General features: G+C 42.0%; 1 protein-coding gene across 1 annotated transcript in view; it reads right to left on the bottom strand.

Moving 5' to 3' along the window:
• Positions 1 to 444: 444 nt before the first annotated feature.
• ESRP1 (epithelial splicing regulatory protein 1) overlaps positions 445 to 15,553 on the bottom strand; it is a 58,741-nt gene continuing 43,632 nt past the window's right edge. The window contains exons 14-15 of the mRNA XM_039527757.1: positions 2,126 to 2,234; positions 445 to 1,099 (exon numbers count right to left, since the gene is read on the bottom strand). Coding sequence (XP_039383691.1) covers positions 2,144 to 2,234 — 91 coding nt within the window. The 3' untranslated portion in view covers positions 445 to 1,099; positions 2,126 to 2,143. The remainder of the gene's footprint in view (positions 1,100 to 2,125; positions 2,235 to 15,553) is intronic.

Raw genomic sequence — 15,553 nt, 5'->3', positions numbered from 1 at the left:
TATGTATTCAAACCTTGACCTCTGCAAGGACTGCCAGTTGTGTTGGTGATTTCTGGCCAATGGACACCTGTTCAGAGAGCATGAACATATTAATCTCTCAGTTATCGGATCATAACCCCTTTCAGTTTCTACCTGTGTGATCTAGATAAGAACAGGTAACTTAGAGGAGAGAATTTCCATCTTCCATTGTCAGTTTAAGCCAACCAGGCCTCTCAAATTGATTTTAGTACTCCTCTGAAGTTGAGTCTTGCAATGGATCACGATCATGAGAACTTCTCTTGGACAGAAAGCCATTTAACACTCGCCATGCAAAGAATCTGGTAGGTGGTAGGATGGGGACATCAGAAATGGGACTGATGCAGTTAGCTTCTGTCAGTATTCACTTAAATACACATTATACATATAATCAATATACAAGATGAAAAAAGAGTTGGAGAGAAAACATTTAATGTTTCATACTTCATGTATTTTACAAAGTTACAGTAATTTTCAGGTAATCATTTTACATTCATAACCATTTCTGCACTGCGTAAAGTAATCCTGGCTAGAATCTGTCAAAGTATACAGAGGGTTTTTTGCACAGAACAATCAAATATGTACAAGGCAAGAAAACAATGTTTTATAAAAATGTTGAATGCATAATTAAAGGTCCTAATATATATATATATATTTTTAAAACGTTAAACTGTGTGCAAAATAGATAAAAAAATTTGGGCTTATTGGATGTTTCAAACATACTCTGTATATTAACATAATGTCCTGAATCTGGAAAGTTTAATCTAAACTATAATTCTATTAATGTGAAAAGCATTTTAATACTTTCTGTATAGACAAAAAAAAATCAGGACTCGTGATCTCTGAACTTGTGCTCTCAGTGAAGGGCTCAGTGGTTACAGTGACAATTTGTGTATGAGAGTCTCTGTGGACATTGTGTATTTCATATTTTAAAAATTAGATACTGGTCAATATGATTTCCAAGGTTCTGGTGATTTTTCTTATGAACAGCTGGCTTGACCAAATGAAGAACTAGGAATGTAATCAAACGATCTCCAATTGTCTGGCTGTAGTTGTTCACAAACATCAGAAAGCTAGGAGGAATCTGCATGAAATACACAATGAATTTGAATGTTATTTATGAACATAGGTTTTGTTTTGCTCTTATTCATTGTTTCCTTAACATGAAGTCTATCATTTCTTATAATAACGTGATAATTATAGTAATGAACAGTGAAAACTGAATTTTTGGAAGCCTCCAGATCATGCAAAATTTACTACTTTACATACAAACACTATAGCTTTTTTACTAGAAAAAGCAGGACACATTTCACTAAAACACAAATCCTAGTTTATTCAACAAAGCACACTCCTTAGATTATCAGACTATGATATTGGGCTTTAGCAACTCAGCTAATGAATCTGTATGGGTAACCCTTAACTAGCTGAAATGTTTCATCTTGTTTAAAATCGCTGTGGTGGATTCTGCACTAGATTCAAGGAGAAAAGTTACTGTAACTTTGCTGCTACAGCATTCGTGTAAGTGAAGATTTACATGTAGAAGTTAATTATGCCCATGGGATAGCCCGCCTTTCTGCAAATGGAAAGGGCCAATCAAAAACTGCATTTGTTGGGAGTGGAACATAATCACTTCTCCCCTGATTACATATCTAGTTTAAAAAACCAGATCCCACCCAGCATCTGAGACCAGCGTTGCCAAATTCATGTTTTATGCCAAGATGCAACTTTGGGTATAAGATTCTTTACTCTAAAGAGGTTCTTTTCCTTAAGTCTTCACCCCTCACTTTCTTCTGAAGACTACTTACTCCAGCACCACTGGCAATGCACCGTGGTTTTAGAAGAACTGGGATGTAGACTGCCTACACAGCAAGTGCCAATTGTGGGTAAAAGTGCCTTAGATAGGCAAGTGTTGTCAGGGAACCAAGAGACCATTTTAAATCAGTAAGTGACATTACATGTTCTGTGAAGATTACAGAAACAGAGTGCAATTTTCAAAGGAGGAGAATGTATGGACAGCTAGCAAGGTGCCTATACAAATGCGGAGTTAAAGGCAGTTAACTGTAATAGTAATCAGACATCCAAGTAATATGCTAGTGTTCTTTATCCTTACCGTCTCTTCTAAGAAAGTCTAACTGCTGGGACCTTTAAATGCAAATCCATTCTTTGGGCATTGTCCTTGCCGTGCCATTTGTGTGTACAAGTCCATCCTCTGCTGCATGCTAGAACGCAAGTTAAGATGTACACGATCAGAAGCAGGGCAAAAGTTTTCAACAGGAACAGGAAAAGGCAGCCATAAATTTTTGTTAAAGCTCAGGGCATGCTTCAGACTACAGATTTACAAATCTAAAGTATTTGTAATGCTCTGTCACCATGGTAGAGTGCAAAAAACAACTCAGCAACAGCAGTGATGCTGCAGAATAAGCCTAATCTAATAACCTAAAGGACTAGTAAACAGAACGTTGTCAAACAAGGTTGGTCAGTTGGGACCTGTCTCAAATAAAAGGCTTGGACAATCTTGAGAACATCTTCAGAAAATAAAGACAGACTGTCTAGGAAAGACATTTACCTATCAACAAATGCAGTACAAATGTAACAAGGGGATAGCCACCACCAGCTTAGCAGATATGTGATTCAGCAATGTACACGTGTTTGCAAGTCTCTGAAAGGAAAAGTTGAGAACTTCGCCACTAGGTGGAGCCTTACAGACTGTTCACCACCATAATTTATGGTAGCATGCATTAACAAATCTTTATATTGAGTGAAACTAAAGCTAGCACCTTCTTGTCCCACCTCCCTCCTCCAGTGAAAACTATATGTAAATTCAAAGACAAAAACCCGACAATAACGTCCTCCCTATATATCTGCTTGTGTCTCATCAAGCCAACCCCACTCATTTGCTCCGCCAGTAATACTTATCAGTTTGTCCACTTTGCCAGGTTCACAAGTACCTTCACACTTTCTTCCACTACTCCTATTGCAAAGATGTCCTCCTCAAACTAATTCATAAAACCTACTAGCACCGCCATCAAAAATCTCTCCTCAAGATTCACTTTTACCAAGATGCCTACAGTGAAGGTGCTGGCGGGGATTATCAATCATTTGTTTATATACTTAAAAAAAATCCATGACTCAAAACCTACAAGTTATGCACACGAGCTTTTCTACGGAGCCATGTACTTCCCTCATTGTTACCCTTCTTCCCCCATTCCTTCAGAGTGTTTTACCTGCTTGAATCTTTTCTTAATTTAGGGAACCTGATCATCTCTTTTCTATGTAGCACTAAAAGTGAATTATTCAGCAGGAATGGCACTTAAACCATTATTAAAACAGCAGATAAGTGATATGGAATGTAGGTACAGGGTCACACTATTGGAAAGGAATTTTCAGAGGTTTCACCACGCAATTTACCACTAGATTAGAAGTTAAACTCAGAGTATTAAACAGATAAGGCGACTGGAAGATGAATAGTAAGAAGTAGGTTAATCTCATAACCAAGGGATAAATGTGCTTTTTGCAAAAACTATTCATATCACAGCTTCATGTCTGGAAAGCTGGTAGCTCTTCAGCACCGCATTTGTGTGTCTTAGCACTTCTACCTTCAGATGTAGCCCATTTTCAGGTTTTCGATGTCCAGTGAAAGTGTTATTGACTGAACAGTTCAGCTGAGAAGGTATCTGAATGATTTTGTTCTAGTAATCCAGTACAAGAGCTATATAAAGATGATCAATATTTCAGTTTAAGATCACATACTACATAAGTAGTAACAGTATTACTGTTTAGATCTATCAATAAATGGGTGGTGCTTTCAAGGAGTATTATATACCATAGATGGAATGGTATAAAAAGAGAGGTTTAAAACCATGACTCCTAGTTAAGCTATTTATCTGGGAGTAAAGAGGAAATCCTGCTTTCCCTCCACCAAAACATTTCGGAATCATGTGGCTTTATGCTTTCCTCTGCAGCATTTTGCATGAGCCATTAATGATACAGGATATTTCATTAGACAGATCTTTGTGTTCTGATCTGGCAATTCCTACAGTATTCTTTATGCACTACAGTAGCAGATAATATGTATGAAATTCCAGGGTACATTTATGTTCACACCATTGTAACCTAATCAGTATAAATCACCCATTGTCTCATGGAGTGAAGGGGTTTCTCCCATAAACTATTAACAACTGAATAGCTTTGTGGCACTACCTTAATTAACATTATCCCTTTAGCCAGAGTGGTCAAGAGCTACAAGAATGTATGCTATTCTCAGGGGCGGCTCCAGGCCCCAGCACGCCAAGCGCCGAAGCCGCAGGACCAGCGGACCCTCCACAGGCAAGCCGCCGGAGGCAGCCTGCCTGCCGTACTTGGGGCAGCAAAATCCCTAGAGCCGCCCCTGCTATTCTGAACTGTAAAACTATCTTAAATGCACAAAAAGGGAGTAATATAGGATTATTTATGCTATAGGATTCCGTTCACCCTTGTAGAATCTGCATACAAATAGAACACTGTCATCTCCTCCTGTCCCCTTTAAAGTTTGACAGAAAATAGCATATAGCATGATAGATTTTCTAGTTCAGCTCAGGGAGGAACCAAATTTTTTTTTTTGCAGCAAAAAAAGGCATGCTTTTTTACATCAAGAGCTCTATTCCTAATCCTACTGGGGACAAAGTACAGATAGTTTTTATGTTGCCATAGCTAGTTAAAGTAAAACTACCTATCCTTTGTCTCCACTAGGATTTTAAAACGAGATAGCTATCTCACTTTTTTGCGGTGAAGACACAGCCCAGGTCTTAACTAGGAAAAGTAGTAGAGGGTTTAGGTTGACCATAGCTAACTAAGCCAGCTCTTTCTCAGGCTGTATCTAAACTACAGGTGTTACAGTGGCACTGCTACCATGCCGTAGGTCTGCCACTGTAGCGCCAGTAGCGTAGCTATTTCTTACAGCAAAAGGGGTTTTTAGCATTGCTGTTGACCACCACCTACCCAAGCGGCAATAGCTACTTCAATGGAAGCATTCTTCTATCAACCTAGCTACATCTATACCAGGGGTTAGGTTGACAGCTACAACCTTACTGTGGATGAAAGGTAAGACCTTAGCTCAGGTTTAGGTCTCGTCTACATGGGAAAGTTTTACCAGTTACAAGTTTTATACCAGTACAACTCCCTGTGTGCATGCCTCAATAAAAAAAAAAGTATAATTTTCCTGTCCAGACATGTCCTTAGCCACCACCTAAACATAATAGTTTTAAATGCACACCACCAGCTGTACCTAAAGTTGACCATTTCCTAGGCAAAACAGTTTCACCTTAAAGAATCTCAGCACTCTCATGCTGAAGACAAGTCAGAATGGATTCTCCCCTCTGATGTAACATTACCAGCATCCAGTAGGAACAAGCACTTGCATGTTTTATGTGGAGACAGGAAGGTTATGTAGCAACACTGCCACTCTTAACATACACATAAAACCTTCTTGCATAATATAATTTTAAGACTAGCTTTTTGCCATAAGAGAGGAGGCACCTTATGAAACTAAGCTGCAGTACAGAACGCTTCCTAAAGGCTTGCACAAAAATCTGATATATGGAAAGCTCGGAGTTTAACAGAAAGATGCTTTTCAGGTGAGTAATATGAGAATTGAAGAGTAGAGGATACCATCTCCACTGCAGACCCTTCCTTGTGAGAGTAGGTCTTTAGCCTTGGCTCTAATCAATAGTGTCTAAACCAGCCTTTTCCAGCAGTGTTTTGGAAACTGCAGTAGTCTACAATGATTCCCAAAACAAAATGTGATTCCTTTTTAAGAGGTAATTTCTGAAGTGTTAACATCCAAGTTTTCACATGCCCCCAAACTGGATTTTGCTATGCAGACAGCATTTACATGCCCAAATCAGGTAGATAATACCTGAAGGGTTTCCCAGCTTTCATCACGTGGACTTCCTTATACAGAAATATTTTATTGGGGACCACCTCCCTCTCCCATTGGCAACTACAGCAATTGCTTACATGGAAAGATTATTAGGAAAGTATTTATTATAATTGCAGCTATCTTTGAATGTAGTTTAACAGGCAGAAACAGGGAGCAGTCAACATCCTTTGATCAACCAGCTCTCTGCAGACCTCCAGGTAATGCTCTGTGGACAATGAGGGAAATTGCTGGTCTACCCAGTTTGGGCACATCAAGTGCCATTTGCATACACAAATCTGAATTTGGGGGAGGCATACATTTAGCTGCACAAGTTGAAGCCAGACACTTTCTAGATTTTCAGTTCTCCAACTGTATGGACCAAACTTCCAAACCCTTTCCTACAACTCTTTCTATGGCTTGAGTTTCTCTTCCCTTAAACAAGCAACTGGTCTCAAATTGTAATCTTAAAGATTTATCTTAAAGATAATTAATTTAAAGATAGTTAACAGGAGCACTGAAGATTTTCTGCCTTCAAGCTACTGATCTAGTAATCTTGAAACAAGTTAAGAATTTCCTTAACCCCAGAACTATAAGCCAGGCCCTGCATTTTGACCATCATGCCACGCTGAGGAGGGACATTAGTGTTAGCAGCTGAAAGGGAGTAGCCAAGGGTACGAGGTGAACCTGGGGGACTAAAGGGAAAACACAGTAAGACAATGCAAATTTGTCACTTACTAGTTTTCGTTTATTTTGTTTTTCTAATTGATTAATCACCTTTTCTATAGCTGGGGTTCCTCTGAATCCTTAACAGAGTTACTGGGATCCTCTCTACTCTGCCAATTTGGAACTTCAGCTTTGAGACTCCATGAGGTCATTATCCTTCCTGCTAAGGAGGGCTGGATACATCTCTCTGATAAGGCCCATCAGCCTAGGCAGTGGGAAGAGTCATAGATAAGCAAGGTTTCAGATCTCTCCAGGAGCAGCACTCCAATGCCCTCACAGCACTCCCAGGCCCTTGTTGGCTTAGGACAGTGGTTTTCAACCTTTTTCATTTGCGGGTCCCTAAAAAATTTTGAACAGAGGTGCAAACCTCATTGGAAATCTTAGATAGTCTGCAGACTGCCAAGGGTCTGTGGACCACAGGTTGAAAACCACTGGCCTAGGAAGTAAGACTTGGAGCAGGAGCTGGACACAGATTTCCAGTACCACTATTTGTAGTATGGCAGCACTTAAAGGCTTTAACTAAGATAAGGGCCCCATTGTGCTAGGCACTAATAAAAAAGGCCTATGAAGGACTTACAATCTAACTCAACAAGACAGAACTATCATCCAGCTCAGCTCAATTATTAATAAACGTATAATATAGAACATTCCATCTTCAACAATACCCAAACCTCAAACTACGTACACCATTTAGGGTTACCAAGCTTCCTTGAATTTTGAACAGTCACCTCCTTGAGAGGGTTCCAAGACCTATGAGTCTACCTTTCAGAGGACTAAAGGGTTTTGAACTATCCTTTGGGCTGACACAAGGACAGACTGTTTTGTCGTATCACAGCACCAATGGTAATGTGTGCACATTTGGCTTGCAGTGTCAACTTAAAGTGCAGTATCTGTAAGCACTCACTACTGAAATGCAGTTCAATGGTAGGAAAAAAAACACAACAATTTTAAGCATACAAAACTATATCAGCAGTTTGTGGTGCATGGTAATACACCACTTCCAGCTTAGAACACAAAGTGAATTTCATATAGGCATAATGAAATTGCTGAAGTTAGCATTTGGCTGGAACACTTGTGGTTACACTCTACAGTCTTACAAAACTTGCCCTAAGATCTTTAAATTACCAGAAGGGAATAGAACTATGTATTTTTCCATTCAAACAGGAACATTTATATCAATATTTCAGAAGATGGACAGTTGACTTGATAAATAGGAAACTGTACAAACTACTACGAACAGTGATTAAGATGGTCCTGTGAAGCCTTTTACAATTACTCCAGCTTTGCAAGCAGACTAACACTTTCAGAACTGGGCCCTACATTAACCTCTATATTAGTTCACTGTCTAGTTTAGTGTTTTACCTGCAACACAAGATGAAAAGCCACACTAGGCCACCATTTCTTTGTGATTTGCCCTCAGTATAGACCAGAAATAATATAACAAATGGATTCTGAAAGCTATTTAGTTCTAGAGCAAGAGCTAGCAATGCTTTTGCAAACAAGCTCTTTCCAATAAATTGTACAACCATCTACCTGGACTTCAATATCTGCCATTTAATCACTGATACCTACACAAAATTATTCTCCACAACAACTGCCCCTCTTTCTATATTTTTCTGACTCTAGCTTACCAACCCATATTTTGAGATCAGACCAACTGCCCTTCTGAAACACTGAGAAGTCATTAGGAACCGATGCACCATCCAAATTTGTTACAAAAAAACATTTTCTAGTTAATGAAATGTCATGGCATATCTAATAGACACTGCACCTCCCATTATTGCTCAGTGCATAACTACTATCCCTCTGTATAAGATAAACAGAATTGGAAAACAAAAAGCGACAGGAATGGACCCAGTAGTACTTCTCTGCCGGTATTGTGGGAATGCTCTGATCTGAATAATTTTTGGAACTCTAGCAGCCTGCCATTGGGGAATGTTTAGGGAAGAGTGAATATTGCTGGGTGCCTCTCGTAAGGTACATCTAACTGTGATTGGAAAAAGTCTCATTCTTTAGAGACTAAAATATGTCAATAAGCATGTAACCTGCAGGAGGGGTTTCTAGCCCCCATTACAGCACTATCCCCTACCCCCTCCAGCTATAGGAGTTTTCTATTAATATATAATCAGACAAACAAAAATGACTGGAGATCACACATTGGAACATAGAATCTTCACTTAACTCCTCTTCACTAACAATACCTGAACTGTATTTCTATAGAAGAGCAGAAGGAAGAGCCATCTTCAAACTGAGCCTTGCAAAAACCAATGAGTACAAAATTGTAGAAACTTCTAATAAGTCTAACTTCATGAACACCATGACCAATATCAGTCACAAGTGCTTGTATGTTGCCATCACTGCTACGTAACATTTAGTGTTATGGTGCAAGATGTTGTGGAAGTTTCAGACTGTCACGGAACCACAGCACACAAAGTGACAGATGCATCATCTATTTTAAAAGCCAAAACCAACCACCATCTCATGCTGAATGATGTAATTCAGACAGCAGCTGGCATCTTCCTCAAGTCATTTTTCGCCACTGAATATTCAGAAGTGAGGATTGGTTTTGATGCTCTTTAGATGAACATAAATATGCTTTGCACTTACAGCAACTTTCAAGGATCTCAGTGAGTGTTACCGACTTTACACCTCAAAGTTAGTCCAGGATTAGCTACATTATAGAGATTAGCAAAATTGGCAGAGATTGATTTACCCCCCCAAGTCTCACAAGAAGTCAGTGGCAAACCTTGGGTCTCTCCTTAAGAACAAGGGCATTCTTCCTCCATGACCAGCTATTGGAAGTACATTTGTTCTTTATCATTAATGCTTTGCTAGTGCAACACTCTGAGATCAGGGTCTCAACATGCTGGCTGTTATATGAACGTAAAATAAGGGCTGCAAGATATTAGTTTAAGATGTTGATAATCTTCAGAAGCATTTAACTACTATAGTTCACCCTCACTATTGCAGTCCTCAGAAGGGTGAACAAATTTATGGGAAGCATCATGGCTATGACACTCTTTTACATGCTCTGCTTTAACAGGAAATTCTGTGATGAATTCCAGTTTCCTACACTACGAGTACTAAGAGCAAACCTGTCTTTTTCAGCTGAAGACACCAATTGTGACAATAGAAGTTTAACAAACTCATGACTTCTACCCCTGCTGACAACTTGTCAGTCTCTGAACATTGGCCTTTCGTCACCTAGCATTTGATTTAAAGGAAAACTCCAGTAACAAGCAGGCTCTTTTCCTCTCTGCTGCCAACCACTAGAGAGACACCTCATGCTGTCCAAAACAGTGCATTAAGCATGCTCATAAATAAGTAACCACAGCTCTTGGATGCTTGTGTTAGATTTTTTTTTTCCAGACTAGTATAAGTTTACAAGCATCATCCAGCTTTTTTAAAGGAATTTATTTTAAACTCAGGAAACAATGTGTTATAAACAACTAGGTATACTTGCTCTTAGTTTGGTCAGTGGCACAAGAATTTACAAGGCAAGAAGCTATTCTCGCTGTGTGAGAAGTGAATTGTGTTTAAAATATAGGTCTGATTAAGATGAGTGCCTTAACAAGAACTTTGGTGTTGGAAGATTAGAGCCACTGTTTAAAATGATCAGAAAACAGTATTAGAGCTCGCTGGGAGAAACGGGGTGTGTGTGTGTGGGGGGGAGAAGTATGTGTATAGCAAATTTAAATTTATTCATGACAGAGCCTCTACAACACGTGGTATAAAAATGTTTTGCTTTACTTTTTTTTTTTGGAAGTGTGGTTTTCAATTGTTCTAGGCACTAGTACACTGAAAAAATTACAAATAAATTCATTGTCCATTCAGGATTAAACCAACAAGCCATCCCCTTAATCCTATTACTCGCAGTCTTTTGAGAAGAAAGAACAGACAGAGCCAGAGCCTGTTGACTTGCTGTCAGGCCAAGCTGTTGAGATATAGAAAATGTTTCCTGGAGAGTTAATTATACCCCAGATAGCTTATTTTCCCTCTTAACACTTGATTAGACACTAAGACCTTGTCTACACTACACAGTTTTGTCAACAAAACAGTGGAGGTGTACATGCAACAATGCTCCTCCCACTGATTTAACTCTCCTGCTACACCGACATAATAAAACCTCCTCAATGAGTAGCACAAAGTTAGAGTGACGCAGTCACTTTAGACACTGCACTTGCTTACGTTGCCCTAAAGTGACCTCCAGGAGGTGTCACACAATACCCACCATGACTGCTCTGATAAGCCGTTTCTACTCCGCTGCCCTGAAGCCAGGTACACAGGCATACACCCCTCCCCCTTTAAAGCCCCAGACATTTTTGAAATTCCACTTCCTTGTTCAGGGTGGACAGCTCACATCTCCCCAGCTGATCATCCTGGCTTTCGGCAGCAAACAGGCTCCTACGTGGAGTTCCCCAGAGTTGCTGAATCCGGTGATTCTGTAGGGAGAGGAGGCTGTGCAGTCGCAGCTCTGACCCAGCCATAGGAACTTTGCTCGTGGCATAGATGAGAAGGGGCATGAAAGGGACACACAGGAGTGCTGTGCTAAGATCAAGTACCAGAAGGCAATGGAGGCCAACCATATCTCAGTTGTGGCATGGAAAACATGCCGCTTCTACAAGGAACCGCATCCCATCCTTGGTGGCAACTCCACCTCCACCACCAAGAGCTCTGTGGCTATTTCGGGGGGGGACTGGTGGTAGCAACCAGTGGAGTCAACCCCGAGGATGAAGTGGTGGACGATGAGGTTGACTTGGAGGAAGATGTGGGACAAGCAACAGGCTTGTCCGGTGGTATGGAGAGCCAGGACATCTTTTTGACTCCGGAGGGATCTAGCCAGTCCCAACAGTCCAAGTCTGGTGTGCCTCAAGGAGAAGAGGGAAGCTCCCGCAAGTACTCATCTTTCTTTGAAAGAGCACAGTTACATAACCTACAGGTGTCCTTTATTTTATTACATGATGCACATGGGAGAAGGGATCAAAATTAACAGCACTAGATACTGTTTGCATCTGCTTTGCATTACCTTTTGCAGCTACGCAGTGGGAGTCCTGTGGAAGAGTTGGGTAATACACACCAAAGTCTCCCAGGAATCTTCCACAGAGATCTCTAGGAAGCTTTCCTGTAGATACTCTGCAGTCCTCTGCTGAAGGTTCCTTGGCAGAGCTGCTTTGTTTCTTCTCCCGTTGTAGGAAACTTTGCAGCGCCAATTGGCAATTACTTCTGGAGGAACAAATGTAGCACATAGGCGAGCAGCATACAGACCTGTTCTGAAGGTGCACAAGTATACAGGAGATGCACCCTCACATCTTTGGTTACCCTCAGTAGCGTGCGATTCAGCTTCGATCGCCCTGGCCTGTGGAAAATGGTGCCACTTTTCAGAATAGTGTCCGTAGGCACTTGTACGGATCCCCTTCTGAACCCACTCCAACCGGTCTTGTCTTGCACGCTCTTTCCCCCGCAGGCCAAACTCACCATGTTTAATGTTCTGGCTGTGCTGAATGTTTGCCAAGTGAGAAAGAGGTGTATGTAACTTCTGATTCACTACTGAGTGCACACATAATACTGACTGTATATTGTTTCTCTTGCTTCTGCCCTTGAGGGCCAGCTCCTATACACTGGCAGAGCGCCTCCATCAGATAAGTAGGTGAATGAGGAATAGGAGGAGCAAGGAGGACATGTTTTGGGAATTGCCGCAATCGTCAGATCAGGCAGATAGTGAGTGAAGACCATGGAGAGAGAAACTACAAACTGATAGCCAAGACAGAAGACAGGGTCAGGAGTGGATAATAAAGCTCATGGAGGACCAAACAGAGATGCTGATGTCCCTGCCTGCACTGCAGGCAGAACACATGCATGCTCAACCCTGCACCTGCAGTCCATACAGAACTACATTCCATGCCCTCCTCAAACTCCACCCACATATTCCTCTCACATTCACTGCCCATCACAGTACCCTTTCACTCCTCCCCAGGGACATTTTCCATAATAACAGCTGGACTTGCACGCAGCTGTGAGATCCTCACTTCAACGAGTGCTGCTCATTGTCATGTCGCTGCATCCAAGGGTGCTAAAGGAGTTGGCGGATGTGATTGCAGAGCCATTAGCCGTTATCTCTGAAAATTCATGGCGATTGGGGGAGGTCCCGGATGACTGGAAAAAGACTAATGTAGTGCACATCTTTAAAAAAGGGAAGGAGGAGGATCTGGGGAACTACAGGCCGGTCAGCCTCACCTCAGTCCTTGGAAAAATCATGGAGCAGGTCCTCAAGGAATCAATTCTGAAGCACTTAGAGGAAAGTGATCAGGAACAGTCAGCATGGATTCACCAAGGGCAAGTCATGCCTGACTAACCTAATTGCCTTCTATGATGAGATAACCGGCTCTGTGGATGAGGAGACAGAAGTGGACGTGTTATTCCTTGACTTTAGCAAAGCTTTTGATACGGTCTCCCACAGTATTCTTGCCAGCAAGTTAAAGAAGTATGGGCTGGATGAATGGACTACAAGGTAGATAGAAAGCTGGCTAGATCATCGGGCTCAAGGGGTAGAGATCAATGGCTCCATGTCTAGTTGGCAACCGGTATCAAGCGGAGTGTCCCAAAGTCAGTCTGGGGGCCAGTTTTGTTCAGTATCTTCATTAATGATCTAGTGGATGGTGTGGACTGCATCCTCAGCAAGTTTGCAGAGGACACTAAACTGGGAGGAGTGGTAGATATGCTGGAGGGTAGGGATAGGATACAGAGGGGCCTAGACAAATTAGAGGATTGGGCCAAAAGAAATCTGATGAGGTTCAGCAAGGACAAGTGCAGAGTCCTGCACTTAGGATGGAAGAATCCCATGCACTGCTACAGACTAGGGACTGGCTACTACAAAAAAGGACCTAGGGGTTACAGTGGACGAGAAGCTGGATGTGAATCGACAGTGTGCCCTTGGTGCCAAGAAGGCTAACGGCATTTTGGGCTGTATAAATAGGGGCATTGCCAGCAGATCGAGGGACATGATCATTCCCCTCTATTCAACATTGGTGAGGCCTCATCTGGAGTAGTGTGTCCAGTTTTGCGCCAACACTACAAGAAAGAAGTGGAAAAATTGGAAAGAGTCCAGCAGAGGGCAACAAAAATGATTAGAGGGCTGGAGCACATGATTTATGAGGAGAGGCTGAGGGAACTGGGATTGTTTAGTCTGCAGAAGAGAAGAATGAGGGGGGATTTGATAGCTGCTTTCAACTACCTGAAAGGGGGTTTCAAAGAGGATGGATCTAGACTGTTCTCAGTGGTACCAAGTGACAGAACAAGGAGTAATGGTCTCAAGGTGCAGTGGGGGAGGTTTAGGTTGGATATTAGGAAAAACTTGTTCACTAGGAGGGTGGTGAAGCACTGGAATGGGTTACCTAGGGAGGTGGTGGAATCTCCTTCCTTAGAAGTTTTTAAGGTCAGGCTTGGCAAAGCCCTGGCTGGGATGATTTAGTTGGGGATTGGTCCTGCTTTGAGCAGGGGACTGGATTAGATGACCTCAAGGTCCCTTCCAACCTTAATATTCCATGATTCTATGTCCCTGTAAGAAATGTTAATCTGTGTATTGCTGTTTAATAAAAATTTAGACTCACAAAGACAGTGATTCTTTATTTGTGACCTACAGAGTGTGGTTGCAACAGAAATTCAAATACTGTGGCAATCGCAACATTTGCAGAGTACAGTTAATAAGCAGGAATCATTACAAGAGTTATTGAAGGTGGCAAGCAACCAATGCTGGGCTCAATTCATTGCAGAAAGACACATTCCTGGTGCTCATTGTCAAAATGATGCTTCCAAGCCTCCCTGATTTGGATAGCACCCGCTGTGCTCCTCTAATTGTCCTAATATCTGGCTGCTCAAAATCAGCTGCCAGGTGATCCACCTCAACCTTCCACCCCTGGGGAAACTTTTCCCCCTTGGCTTCACAAACATTATGCAGAGCACATCAGGCTGCTATGACTATGGCAATATTTTCCTCACTGCAGTCTAACTTGCCAAAGAGGCAGTGCCAACAACGGTTTAATCTGCCAAATGCACATTCTATGGTCATTCTGCACCTGCTGAGTCTGTTGTTGAAGTGCTCCTTGCTGCTGTCAACGTTTCCAGTGAGAGGCTTCATGAGCCATAGGAGGAAAGGGTAGGCTGGGTCTCCCAGGATCACTTTGGGCATTTCCACATCCCCTAGTGGAATCTTCTGGTCTGGAAAGAAAGTCCCTGAATGCAGCTTTCTATACAGGCTAGTGGTCCTGAAGATGTGTGCATCATGCACCTTCACTGACCACCCCGCATTGATGTCAATGAAATGACTCCAGTGATCCACCGGTGCCTGAAATAACATAGAGGTTGCCTTTTCTGTTGATATACTTCATCGCAAGATGGTCGGGGGCCAAAATTGGGATGTGTTCGCCATCTACCGCCCCGCCGCAGTTAAGGAATCCCATTGCCGCAATGTCATCCACTATTTCACGCACATTGCCCAGAGTCACAGTCCTTTGTAGCAGGAGATGATTAATGGCCCTGCATACTTGCATCACTGAGATTCTCACAGTGGACTTCACAACTCCAAAGTGATTTGCAACTGACCAATAGCAGTCTAGAATTACCAGCTTCCACACTGTGATCACCACTCACTTTTCCACCCTTAAAGCTGCTCTCATTTTGGTGTTCTTGTGCCACAGGGCAGGGGCAAGCTCCACACACAGTTCAAAGAAGGTGGTTTTGCACATACAAAAGTTCTGCAGCCACTGCTCATCATCCCATACCTGCATCACAATCCGATTCCACCACTCGGTGCTTGTTTCCCAAACCCACTAGTGACAGTCCACTGTGTGCAGCTCTCTGTGAATGACAACATCAATTTGAATTGTTTCTTTCAATGGCACACAGCAGGGCAGGCAGTACAGA

This window comes from Mauremys reevesii, linkage group 2 (assembly GCF_016161935.1).
Source record: "Mauremys reevesii isolate NIE-2019 linkage group 2, ASM1616193v1, whole genome shotgun sequence".
Taxonomy (NCBI): Eukaryota; Metazoa; Chordata; order Testudines; family Geoemydidae; genus Mauremys; species Mauremys reevesii.
Note: the sequence above shows the minus strand (reverse complement) of the source record. Positions and strands in the feature narration are given on the sequence as shown.